The sequence below is a fragment of the Pelecanus crispus genome, chromosome 3 (assembly GCF_030463565.1).
Source record: "Pelecanus crispus isolate bPelCri1 chromosome 3, bPelCri1.pri, whole genome shotgun sequence".
In the NCBI taxonomy this organism is placed as follows: domain Eukaryota; kingdom Metazoa; phylum Chordata; class Aves; order Pelecaniformes; family Pelecanidae; genus Pelecanus; species Pelecanus crispus.
The window spans coordinates 12741857-12755937 of record NC_134645.1 but is presented as its reverse complement, the minus strand read 5'-3'; the positions used below and the strand labels follow the sequence as shown (position 1 = coordinate 12755937).

At 41.8% G+C, this 14081-nt stretch overlaps 1 protein-coding gene across 2 annotated transcripts in view; it reads right to left on the bottom strand.

The window, feature by feature from the left end:
- Positions 1-7873: 7873 nt before the first annotated feature.
- GPCPD1 (glycerophosphocholine phosphodiesterase 1) overlaps positions 7874-14081 on the bottom strand; it is a 47340-nt gene continuing 41132 nt past the window's right edge. For both annotated transcript variants that reach the window (XM_075706785.1, XM_075706786.1), the window contains one exon: positions 7874-8670. In XM_075706785.1, the coding sequence (XP_075562900.1) occupies positions 8466-8670 (205 nt within the window). In that variant the 3' untranslated portion in view covers positions 7874-8465. The remainder of the gene's footprint in view (positions 8671-14081) is intronic.

The window sequence follows — 14081 nt, the reverse complement described above, 5'->3', positions numbered from 1 at the left end:
GTCAACCAAGTAAGGTGACACTTGGAACAACGGAGATTCCGGGAAAACCTCACTGCTATCCCCACGTCACAGGTCTCTCTCTTACTAAGTATGGTGGAGCATGAACCTGACGACTGGCAGACAAAATACCTTTGACCATCCTGGGAATGTCCACTACACAAATTTTGCGCTCCAGAAATAGGGTGCCATATGCACACACCAGATTATTGTTAGTAGCTAATTTGGACGAGACAAGCCCCTGCTTCAGAAAGCATACGTCAAGAAAGACATGTAGACTTTAGGCGGGCAGAGGGCCATTCAGTGTTGTGATGAGGTAGGAGCCTAAGTGCTACCTATTGAGAGCCTGATGGTGTGCATGTGAATACGCTCCACCTCTGTCTTTCCATGTGTACTGCTCATTTTAGACTTTTATATTTCATCCTGCTGCTTTGCCTCCGGTCCCTTGCGTTGCCCGGTTGTTCCAGAATGATGTTGTGACTCTCCCGTTAGCAACGATTTCTGACTGGGCAGTGAGCCCTTACACCTCACTGGTTCAGCTGCCCAAGTCAGAACGGTGCTTGTGCTTGTGCTAGTCAAGGGAGAGAGAGGCGAGATCCTCCAGACAGCGACTGAGAGTAGTGGGGTAACGAGGAAGCCGAAATTGGGTTGTCGTTCTGACTCATCCTCCAGAGGAGCCTCTTGCTCTCCGTTTAAGACAGGAAGAGCCTTAGCAAGTGGAAGCTAGGCGACGTATTCCCTTTGGTGTCTGTCAACAACTTTCAGTAATGCATAAAACACCCCTCCATTACAAAACCAGTCCCACACAGAAGACCAAAGCAACACTCAGGGGGTCAAAAAATGTGGGGGAGACAAGCGGAACAGGACCTGTGTTAGTTCACGCTCTGGCTCTGTCCCCCGTAAAGAAGTGGGAAGGGAGGATGAGAACCTTGCCCCATACAACAGAGTAGTCTGGAGAATAAAACTTCCTGCACACAAGCGCTTGGGTAACAAGGTATTGAATTGCTGTGATAAACCTCTGGTAAAGTTCAGGTGGGGCCGGGTATGGGGACGGGAGCTAAATTTGTGTATTAAAGACATGGGAGGAGGAGTGAAGCAGCATACACCTTCACACCCAACTTTCCTATTGGCCGAGGGGACCGAACTTGTCCCTTGTGAAGCTCTGACGCAGTAGCGTTGTCTCACAAAGGGAGTTTGTTACCCGGTGTGCGATAAACCAATTGAGTCGAGCAGTCGAGAATCCAATCCACCGAGTCGAGATATCCAGTTTATTTCATTTCTGTGCAGAGATGGGTGCTAGGTGGCAATTCCACAAAGCTAGCACACCCTTACAGTAATAGTTTAACATATGTATACTTATGTTGCTACATATCACTCCTTTCTATTTGCTTATCGTACCATCGTGGGTTCTTAGTCTCTTCTCCTTGACTGAAAGACACAATGTTGCATAAGGGTCTTCACGTGGAGGCAAGAATATTTTGGCACAGAGGTGTGTTTTTTTCCATGCAAATGAGCGTAGTTCATTTAAAGTTCATATACTCTTTCAGTTTGCGTCCAATTCCATGCTCTGCTGCCCAGGTATTTCTTTGTGAGTGATAACTTTCTGCTTTATCTAACATTTTGTCCTTGGGTAAATATCATTCGCTACTAGCTGACCGCGACATTATGTTGCTTGAGACATCAGTTCCCCACTTTGAGACTACGAGGCTTTCTAAGAGCTTCCTAAGTCTCCCTATGTACCCGTGCTAACATAATGGACTGTCCTCTAGTTAATTGTAACAGCATTCTCTTTAAACAATTCACAGCAATACAAATAATGAGCAGTGTTCTTATTACAACAGTTAAGAGTGTGAAATGAGCTCTCTAACCATCCGGTTAATGAGTATCCCAGTCCGTTCAGGATTTTGTTTAACCAGCCTCCTTCTAACCCTGCTCTTAGTTCCCTGCTTGCTTTGGCTACTCCTTTGATATCATCTAGTTGATGGTCCAAATCTTTAGTTACTTTTGGAATGTGGACACCACACCTACCGTTTAAAAGATTCAGGTATCCACCACACTCCATGTTCGTGCAATAATAATAAATCCAGAGGCAAACGGTTCTGCAGTGTCATTTTAGAGGTGGCTTGTAACTGGAGGTTTAAATCTGACAGACCAGTCCGAGTTGCATTCGCTAATGCTTCCATCTGCAAGGTTAAATTCTGAATGGCTAATCTATTCTGAAACCTGAGGAGTCAATACAGGTCCAAATATCCACGCTACCTTGGTTCCAGTACTTGGGTGTTGCCAATTGTCCTCGACTGATCTTTTGATTCTCCCCCAAATTCCTCAGCTTAATGGAGATTTTCTCCATAAGGGACAAAGTTAGCAGTCCTACGGTCCAGTATTTATTCTCATCTGAAAGGGGGAGATGAGTTACCCACTCCCCATCACTGCTTATCCATACCGTATATCCTAAGGCCGGGACTGTCATCTGGGTACGATCTAGGCCGCTCCAAGGGTCATTATTAGTCAGATGCGACCAGGTATCATTTAATGGAGTTACATAATTCCTGCATATGCATCCTAACCTTAGGGCCATAGCAACCGGATACACTCGCTGCACTTGTGGTTCTGAGCTATTACAGTTAAAGATTCTAGTACAATTCCAGTTTGACTTTGTTTTTCCAGAGGCAGTTCTTGACCTATCGAGATTGGGATAAGTTAACTGCACTTGCAAGGGTTCATCAGGAATACCTTCATTTCCTTCCCAAACAAAACACCAATCTGTCGGTTGGTTATATTCCCGGCACTTCCCAAAGCTGGGGTATCTGACAGCCCCACGGCCTATTACTACACTGATCTCCTGACGGTCTATATATTACTTCTTTAGCCCACGGAGTTTCAGCTTTGCTGATATTACAGTTTTCCACCGTACCACCTTTCGGAGTCCATTTGAGGGCATTATTTTCCTTCCTTATTGTACCATGTGGTGGACCCATTAAGTTCCCTTCTCCACATGTCTTCCCCTGTTTTAGTTAGGTTTGTCGTTAGTACCCCCCCCATGAAATGGGATTCTCTGCGGACTTAGGAGTAGGTAAACACGCAGTCACTGAACTCAAGTTTTGAAGTTTACCAAAGTCTCGGACCAACTTCAGAATAAGATTTGTGTTACTGCAATTAATGTAGGAGTACATGATGAAAACTTTCACCACACACATTCTGCTTTCCACTTGGCAAAGGATCGAAGGCTCTACGTGAATATATATATATACACACATATTTTTTTTTACAATCAAGTTCAAAATCCCTTTGGGACGCAAAAACAGTTTATGTGTTCTTGAAAATTCTTATCTTAGTTTCTCCTGTCTTCTCAGAGCTCCATTGTTCCGTCGGCGCTTTTTGGCTTTTTTAACCCAGGTACGATGAACCCAGGAGTCAATGCCTCTTTCTTTGATAGCCGTGTGGGTAATTAGCAAAACCAGGTAAAGTCCCTTCTATCGTTCCTTTAAAGGTTCATCCTTCCACGTTTGGATATGGACTTTGTCTCTGAGCATAAGGCAACAAGCTGGAGTGTCTAAGGGTATTGGCGCCCTTTCAGTTAAATACCCGTGAAGGGAAGACAAAGCCTGTTCCAAAGATAACAGGTAACGGGATAACAATTGGTTTCCCGTAATACGCGTTTGATCACCTTTCCCAGTTAAACTATTTATGGGATACTGTTTCCCATACAGAACCTCAAAAGGACTAACTCCTTCGCTAGCTCGGGGAGTGACTCGAATTCTTAGCAATGCTATTGGTAGCACATCTGTCCACGTCGTTTGAGTTTCCTGACAAAGTTTTGAAAACTGTCTTTTCAGAGTCTTATTCATTCATTGGACCTTGCCACTTGATTGTGGTCTCCAAGGAGCATGTAGGTCCCATGTCATTTGTAAAACTTGGCCTCGTTGAACCTCATACAGCTGGCCTCGGCCCATTGGTCCAGCCTGTCCAGGTCCCTCTGCAGGGCCATCCTACCCTCCAGCAGATCGAAGCCAGCAGCTTCCCCCCACACACACACGCGCCCCACAGCCTCCCCCCGCTCTGCAGCGCTCGTTTCCATGGGCTACAGTTCTTTATGAACTGCTCCAGAGTGGGTCCTTTCCACGGGTTGCAGTTCTTCAGGAGAAGACTGCTCCAACGAGGGTCCCCCATGGGGTCAGAAGTCCTGCCAGCAAACCTGCTCCAGCCTGGTCTCCTCTCTCTCCACGGGTCCACAGGACCTGTCCTGCTAGGAGCCCGCCCGTGGGCTTCCCACGGGGTCACAGCCTCCTTTGGGCACATCCACCTGCTCCAGCGTGCCGTCCTCCATGGGCTGCAGGTGGGTATCTGCTCCTCCGTGGACCTCCATGGGCTGCAGGGGCACAGCCTGCCTCACCAGCGTCTGCATGGGAATCTGCTCTGGTGCCTGGAGCACCTCCTCCTTCACTGACCTTGGTGTCTGCAAAGTCCTTCCTCTCACATATTCTCACTCCTCACTCCCACTAAAGTTTGTGTCCTGGGTTTTTTTTTTTTCCTCTTCTTAAATATGTTATCCCAGAGGCACTACCACCATGACTGGTGGGCTCAGCCTTGGCCAGCGGCAGGTCCAGCTTAGAGCCAGCTGGCATCGGCTCCATCAGACATAGCGGAAGCTTCTAGTAACTTCTCACAGAAGCCACCGCCATAGCAACCTGCCCCCCCCCCCAACCTTGCCACCCATGCCTGGGGCCAAATCCATTCCTGCTACTGCAGCAACTTTGCAAGGGATAAATTCAGGCCCCTTGGCTACCAGGGGAGTTGGGTGTGAAGGTGTATGCTGGTTCTCTCCTCCTCCCATGTCTTTAATACACAAATTTAGCTCCTTCCCTGTACCCAGCTCCACCTGAACTTTACCAGAGGTTTATCACAGCAGTTAAATATCTTCCTACCCAAGCACTCCTTTGCAGGAACTTTTATTCTCCACACTATTCTGTTCTATGGGGCAAGGTTCTCATCCTCCTTCCCACTCATTTATGGGGGACAGAGCCAGAGTGTGAAGTAACACACATCTTATGAGTCCTGCATAGTCCAGTCTTTGGGTGGGCCCAAAAGCAAACGCTCCTACAGTAGAAAAAGTGAAATTCTGTCTCACCTACCACAGCTCACGTGTCTGTAGTGGTCCCTTGGCTAGAGCAAAGCCATCTGTACTCAAAACCACGCTGGTCTCCAGCAAGCACTCAAAAGCCAGAGGAGGCAGGATCCAAATCAGGCTGAGAGAACAGATTTCAGTAGAAAATTCAGACTCACAGCCTCGGTTCCTTTCCCTCAGTCAGCCAGGGATAGTTTCCTGCTTTTTATTTCTCTGTAGATGGACTCTTCGCCACCCCTGGAACAGCAGACACCAGCTGAGCACACTGCAGCACAAACCCAGCAATGGGCTGTGCAACTCTGATGAGGAACAGGAGTCCACCTGCAATGTAAGTGGTCAAGGCCAACACCTTCTTGAAGCAGCCGCCAATTTAGGTTATTTAAACTGCAGGTTCTCAGCACATCTTTGTCTGGAGACAGTTACCCAAACCCATCAAACTCAGTGGACACAGCCTCAACACAGCCACTATCTTTCACTACTTTTGCTTTGACATCTATGAGAAATGAGCTGGTTAACAGCTGGGCAAGAGCTGAGAAGGTTTTGGAGGAACTGGAGGCACTAAACAACCTGTACACTGGCCAAGCGGAACACTTGACAGCTGCCTTTCACCAGGCAACAGGCTTACCTTAGTGCCCTGCAGGACAGCAGCTGCCAGGGCAGTTGGGCTGCATAGCTGTCTCAGCAAAAATCATGCATTTCCAAGGAGCCTTCACCCCAGGCTGGGCTTCAGTGCAGAGTAGCTGTGTGCTCATGTGAGGGCATAGGGATGGAACAATTTCACAAGAAATTCACCTAAAATCCTCTTTGGCAACACCACACAGTTTCCCTCAAAGACCTGTACATTCAACAAGTTTCTCTTTCAGGAATCATTTTTCCCCCCCTTAGATGAAGTCTCATAAAAGTCACCCTGGCCATTTCAGCATAAAGCTTACCAGCAACTGATGGACACCCACAGAGCAATACAGGTGGATGCTCCTGTCTTTGCTTGTCACCACAGCATTTTCTTACAAGAGGAGGTTTTTGTAGGATGTAAGTTAAACATGACTCCCCCCACCAGTTCCCACAGCCCTGCTCTTTGGTTCCCTATATACCCACTGCATTGCCCTGTCAGCTGTGGCAGAAGAGCTGTTGCATGTGGCCAAGCTGTGAGCTCAGCTCTAAGAAGTGACAGAGCAGAAGAGCTTGCTAAAGCCTAGTCAGGTTTGGAGCAAGGTGCTGACACAACTTACTCATAAATAAGGGAGTCAGGAAGTATACATTAGAATTGTAATGCTGCTCAAAACTGTTCTGTAAAATCATCACCACAGTGGGTGTATTTATTTCCACACCCCACCTCCACAAACAGAATAGGCAAATGCTGTTCTCTGAGCATCCGGAGGTTGGGAAACAAATTTTTAAGGGTGCCAAGCCCTTCTCAGCATCACACTGTGATTAGTCCAAGAGGGTGCTTCAGACAGCACAACTTTTAAACCACCTTCACACAAAATAGCTGTCATGTTCAACATCTCCTTGGATGCGCTGCCCAGCATTCACGAGCAGTGATATGTATAACTCTGGTAGGGGTTGCACATCAGTTGGCAAAGCCCTCAAGACCTGTCAAAAGAACCCCACAAGGGTATACAAATGAGGAAAAAAAATTAAGAATTAATCACATAGGTGAGGAATCTGGACTTGCTGTATCAGATAACAGCCACAGGTTCCTGATGTCAAGAATCAGGTTCAGTGCCCCCTCCTTCCCAAAAAACACAGCTCACACTCTTCCAAATTTTGGTTTAATTTTTTTTTTTTAAAATAAAAGACAGTTTCCAGATACCTAATCATTAATGTGCTGTTTCTGCAGGACAAACAAACTTTAAATACTAACATGCACAAGGCAAGTTGAAACAAGCTGGCTGTTTCACACTGCTCAGCAGTGCAGGCTCAAGCACTTATTTGCAATGGCTTTACTCTTTGTACAATCAATTCTATGTAGCAATAACTGTATATAAAGAATATAGTACACACTTGCTTTCATTGTCAATTTACAAGAGAAAAATAAATATTTTCCATTCTTATTATACATTAACACTTCAGTAGAAAGTTACAGCTGTTGTGTTGGCACTACCTGCAACTTCAGGAAGAAAAAGGACATGCATACCTACCTATTAAAGAACTCTGAACTATGACTTTGTAATAAATTACAGAGGATAGATACCAGCCAACAGAATACTGATTATCTGAATTCAGTACATTTGTGGTTCTTGCTGAGGAAAAAAAAAAATCTTGTAAAATACAAAAGCTAGTAGCTTGTATTATGTAAATAAGACAAACCATGTATGGTATAGCCTTTTCTTCAAATGTTTCTGAATAACAGGCTTGTGGTTTTAGGCAAGGAAGATTAAGTAGTTGAGTTAGTCCTTGCACCCTTCACACAACTAGCACCGTAAAGATGCAAGGACCTCAGCAAACACCTAAATTTCATGCTTAATAACTAAAGCATGCATTTTGTAGAGTTTGTGTATGTTACATATTCTGTTTATTAATGTTACTGTGCAAAGAAGATTCTCAACCACTGAAGATGTTTCTGTAATTCTGTTAAAATTATTTGCAACATTTCTAGAGTTTAGCAGGCCTATGTGAGATTAATGAAAAAAAAAAAATCATAGGTGTGGTTCACCCTTGACTGCTATACACAGACACTGTACCAATGAATTGGCAAATCAGAAAATAATGGCAGCAGCCTAAGTGTCCAGTGAAGTGGGGGCAGGGGGGAGGAAGAGTTAACATGCATTGCAGTTTACTTAAAAATATATAGATTTTTTTAAAATGGCACAAAGCTTTGTACAGGTGGATCTATCAGTGCAAATACATATATAAGAGGTACAAATTTATTCAGGCCAGATCTAATTATATGTATCTTAACAATCACTCTTAATTTCCTGTTGTCAGATACAGGCTGACAAGCTGTAGCACTGAAGTAAAAATCAAAGTCAGAACAATTTTTCAGCATATTCAATATCAGATTATTGTCATTTCCCTACAGTTTAGTTTCTGAGTTTCCACTCCTCAGACTGTTTAATAACTTTTTTTTTATTTTTAAAACCACACTTAGTGTTAATCATCTTTTTCAAGATTTGAGACGATTACAGGAAAAAGTTAAAACTGTCTATGTAAATTGAAACAATAACTATAGCTGGCTGAATATTTTAACATTGTTTGAAATTTTAACAAGTACTGTCAGGAACAAGGAACACAGTTATTGCTATCTGGGGACTTAAAAATAAAACAAACCAACCTGAAGGCATAGACAGCACTGTCCCAATGGTGAAAGTTAAATAGATAGAAAACAGCATTCTGCCTAGAATCAGTCCTTTTGCATTTGAACACTCTTCAAGTTATCTACAGCTTTCTCTTCCAGGCAACTATGATGACATTTACATGGAGATATAGATTTAAAGTGGCTAACTGTGGGACACACACAGCTTTTCAACTCTGGTAATTCTTTCTTGAGACGTTCCAGCTGCTCCACCTGGAATATATTTGGTTGTTCAGGATTCGAATCATATATTCTGAATAAACAAGAGAAGAAAAAACACTGCTCAGTATAACCTGACAGTTCACAGAAATGTAGACTAGATAAAGCAACTGGGTTTTTTTCCCTACTAGAGTAAAATTAGGTATCAGCAAATCTATAAAAACAGTATGTTTGAGGATAGTACCCTAAGTTTTGCCACTCATCTTGCAATTTAAAATGGTATTCCTTTCACACAATGGTTAATATTCCACTGGATATACTAAAAAGCTACCCACTTGCATTTACCTCACTCTCCTGAAAAATGTGATTTTACAGGTGGCACAAAGCCATGAAGTAAGAGCAGAGTTCCAGGCTTCAAACTTAGAAGCGTAAGAAATTTCAGAGCCCTGAGATTATTTGAACAGACTACGATATGCTACTTGCACGTAACACTGAGTGGAGTTTATACTTACTGTTTCAAGAAGTATTTCACCCCCGCCCCCCAATTCAGAACCATTTTTTTAAATTGCCATTACAATATTAGGTGAAGAGTGAAAAACAGAAAATCTGATGCAAATCTAACTATCTCTACTATTTTAAACAGTATTTCTGGTTTTCACACACATAATCAAAGTTGCAGGATTTGTCAACATTGCACCAGACTGTCCAAATCCAAAACACATTTTAAGTTTTACAGTGTAGGCACTGAGCATAACTCACATACTATTTTGGCGTAATTCATTATGAAGCAAAAGTATTCATGTTCCTCTAACCTAACCTTGGTACAACACTTATTGTGACAAGGATACATTCTGATCTTCCAACATAAATTTCTAACATCAGTATGCTATTTATATCCAAAATTTAAATCCTGGCATCCAGGACCCCTCACTTGTAGCTATTGTGCATATATGGTTCCAGGTATTGCAGGTCTCCAGGTTTATCTCCTTCCAATGAAAATTTCTAGAAGAAATTACTGTGGCTTCTGCCTTAATCTCTTATGAATATTCATACTTTCATTTATGATTCCTTCAAGAAAGGAGTTTAGTTTTATTCCATCATCCTTTCTCTTTCATACCAAAATTTCAAGTTAGGTCCAAAAGGAACAGGATGCCACAACAAGAACAACGGAGTGCCTTTTTACCCCGGCAAGACAACTTGTGAACTGCTGGCAAATCCAAGACATCAAAAATAATATGCAGCTCAAACGGTGATATAGTAAATGGGATTCAAATGAGGAAACACTTCTACAGGAAATACAGATGTGGCTCATGTTACCTACAGTAAGATCAAAGAGTTTCTGTAAAGAAACTCCTAGAAGTGAGGACAAATGTTGTCCAGTTTCATGGAACACATACAGAAGGCACAGCAGTTAAATTACTTGCACAGAATCTATAATCCAATACAGGCCTATGACCTGAAATTGCCTAATAGAAGCTATCTGCAAAATAAAAGTCCAACCTTTCTTCCTTCCAGGATGCAGGTATGACCTATACTTTCTCCAGTTAAAGTTATAAATTATAAATATAAATTATAAATTATAAAGTTAAAATTATAAATTTCTCTATGCGTTCAAGACAAAGCACTGAAATTAGAAGATAGTTTTCTATATAGCAATGCACCTTAGAAACTACAAATCTTAAGTCCTTCCCATCAGTTACACTGGAAAAACAAAGGCATGTTTCTAAGCCCCTTGTTCATAGAACATGGCTAAGCAAGTTTCTAAGCAGCTTCTGACACGTATTTTATTAGTTATTTGCTACAGCAGCACAAATCCTGTAATTCTTGCTTCATATTCAAGTCTTTTCAGTTTAGATTTTGGACAAGTCCAACCCTCCAAGCTCCTTTCAGACTTTCTACTGGAACCAATCCATTCCAATGTGTATGTAGTATTTCTTCTAAACTGAAAGCAGAGAAGGCCATTTGAAGCACAGCTACCCTTGTACCTCAGAATTTCTTGTCCCCACTTTTCATGTGGGTCCACAAAACACCAGCAGCTGGCAAAACCAGAGCATAGCTCCAGGACTTCTCTTATGAATTATTTTTATATATTATGGAATACTGTGTCCAGTTTTGGGCCCCTCAATACAAGAAAGACACTGAGGTGCTGGAGCGTGTTCAGAGAAGGGCAACAAAGCTGGTGAAGGGTCTGGAGCACAGGCCTTATGAGGAGCGGCTGAGGGAACTGGGATTGTTTAGCCTAGAGAAGAGGAGGCTGAGGGGAGACCTTATCGCTCTCTACAGCTACCTGAAAGGAGGTTGTAGTGAGGTGGGTGTTGGTCTCTTCTCCCACGTAGTTAGCGATAGGACGAGAGGAAATGGGCTCAAGCTGCGCCAGGGGAGGTTCAGGTTGGAAATTAGGAAAAATTTATTCACGGAGAGGGTAGTCAAGCATTGGAACAGGCTGCCCAGAGAGGTGGTGGAGTCACCATCCCTGGAGGCGTTCAAAAAACGGGTAGATGTGGCACTTCGGGACATGGTTTAGTCTAGTCTACCCTTGATTGGTTTAGTGTGGACTTGGTAGTGTAAGTTAATGGTTGGACTGGATGATCTTAAAGGTCTTTCCCAACCTAAACGATTCTATGATTTCCAACATTACCATCAAAATAAGGAATAAACTCTCATCTCCCTATCCTTCAATCTTCAACAGGACAATTATTTATAAGTAGCTATGCACCAAAGTTCCTCCACTTGACTTCTGCAGGGCTTGCTTATTAATGTAAGACTGGGAAGTCCTTTGAATACTACTATTTTAAATTAGCACTTTCTACAAAAACTTTGCATGACATTCCAGGGTTATGCAGTGGGCATCAAACTGATTTCCTTAGCTCCTACCAGGTGTTTTTGCAACCTCTGAAAACACATACATCCAGCAAGTCTCAGTCACAGCTGTTTTTCTTTGGTATTGCTTGGTCCAAAAACGAAGAGTTAGCAGCACCAAAATACTCTTTTCATGCTAAAAAAGATTTTCTGAAGCTTTTGATTGAAACTTATTTTGTTTACATCTCAAGGTAAACTTGAGTTTACTTTGCAATTCACAAAATAGGAAAGACTTAGACTGCCACTGCATAACATCTTAATTCAATCATTGAGTAGATTAAATTATAGATCAACTAATACTAGTTAATTTCCTACACATATCCACGCTGTTATTTAAGTAACATTCAGCTTCAGGTAATTAAATGGCACAGGTTAAGACAGTCTTCTAGTTTTCAGAAGGGTTCTGAATGCTTTTGCCTTTATTGCCAATTAAATCTGTGTTAGTTTTGAAAAGTTAATACTAATAGGGCACAGAGCTTTTGTCTGGAGTCTGCAAATCCCACATGCAGCCATAAGGAACTGTAGTGTTTAGAGAGGAGACAAACTCACTGAAGATTCTCATGGAAAAGCTTTCAGCATAAATGTTTGAGGATTACTAGTTTAATATTTTCATGCAGCTGTGTATGTTATTCAACAATATCAACAGATCATGTAACATGAATTAAAAAAAGATAATGCAAGTGTAAGTTAGCACCCACTCCCTCTCCACATTGGTATTTTAATATATAGCCAACTGGCGTAAAAACATACAAATGCATTGTTCTTATGGAGTTACGCATATTCAAACACAGAAATATTTCCTGGACTGTTTACAAAGCTTATCCAGGAGGAAAATACCAGACAAATCATCCTATAAGTCCTGCTTTAAAATTCATAATTTTTGCCAATCCAGAGAATTTTACTACAATAGGTTAAAGTTGATTCTCTAAATAAAATCTAAATCAAACTAATAAAGCATTTTAAGCATGAGGGTTTTTTCTTTTGTGTGAATAGAAGATACCCAGTCATGCATTTAAAGTACTTTCTAGATTAGGGCCCAAATAGAAGCTTGGAAGCAGAGGTGGCACCTTTTCTGTAGGTTGCCCTTTTAACACAAGTAGTTTGGATATCTTAGATGCTGAGATGAATGCTAGTTGAACATAGGAAGAAAGTAGAGTATTGTCCTGGCAGCTGCACTAGACCATACATTTGGTTTAATGACTTTGGGTATGTCTAATAATCTGCAGCCCAAGTGGAGAAAGGACTGGGGGGGGGGGGGGGGGGGGGGGGGGGGGGGGAAGAAAAAAAAATTCTTTTCCCTGCCCCAGTGAGATTGTTCTTTTAATAGTGTTGGTATTTGTAAGCTTCTGAGATTTAGTCTTGCAGTTTTTCTCCATGCAAAAGAAAGTCAGATTCCCCCCTACCTGCATCTTTTTTTTTTTCCCCAACACTTGGTATCAGCAACTTTTGGTATTCAGGACACAGTTTTTCTGCTGTCTTCGCAAGTGGCTACAATGTTTTCCTCAACTCTACATGGATGATTAAAGTTCGGAAAAAATAGCGTATAGAAATCATCTCTACCCAGACAGTTCATAATCTTTGACATAATTACTGCATGCAATAACAATAACTCAGGGCCATATCCAAGCAACCTAAAATTCACCAGAATTCCTGTACTCACTTCCTAGGTTATTCAGACAAATAACACTTACTAAGATGGTTTAAGCAAAGGTCTAGTAAACAGCAACACAAAACACCAGGCACAGCGATTTTTGATAAATATCTGGACTTAGCCCTAAGTCCAGACAACAAAAATTCTGCAGAAGCCATGGAAGAAGCACATCTTGATTTAGCCCTGGAAATGTTCTGGAATCTGAAGATGCAACCATAGCATAAACTGGCTTTACACTAATAAACGGATTACTGCAGTCCCTACTTATTTCTAGACCTTGAAACAGGCATGTACATCTCTCTACTTGAGTTCTGCTTCACAGTAGTTTTGAATTTATCTATTTCTAAACTTCAAACAGCATGGAATATGGATGCTTACACCGTATCTATTTAAACTTTTGACAATTTAAACTCTTGATATCAACTTCATACTCTCAAATGATTTGAAAGACTGCCTCTTTACCCAGCACCTCCAACTGTGAATGGAAATACTTGCTGCCACGTTTTACATTTAGACATGCCAGCCAGGACTTGCAGGTACCACCTGCTCAAAATGTCCAGCTTGAGATAGGTGATGCAATTTTCAGCAAGTGTCATGTTCATTCTAAAGAACCTATATTAAGATTAAATTCTATTCAGACAATTAGTAAATTTTGAAAAATAATGAAGAATTGTAAAGGAACATTCCAATATTTGTTTTGGCCTACAGAAAGGTCAATAACATTTAGAAATTAATAAGCCTGCAACAATTATACTGAAATGATATAATTGTTTGCTACTCAATTGCAGTTTGTAACTTGAAAAAGAAAAAAAAGCACCACTGAACTACTGGTTTTTAAACAGCTCTGGAATTAATATTATTGAGAGGAACCCCAAAATTAAAGTGGAAAGATGTCAACAAGGTGGCAGACATACAGGGGGCAAATGGTGAGAGGAGAGATGAATATTATTAAGAATCTAGATGACCTGAATAGTGCAGGAAGGTTAAGAATTTTT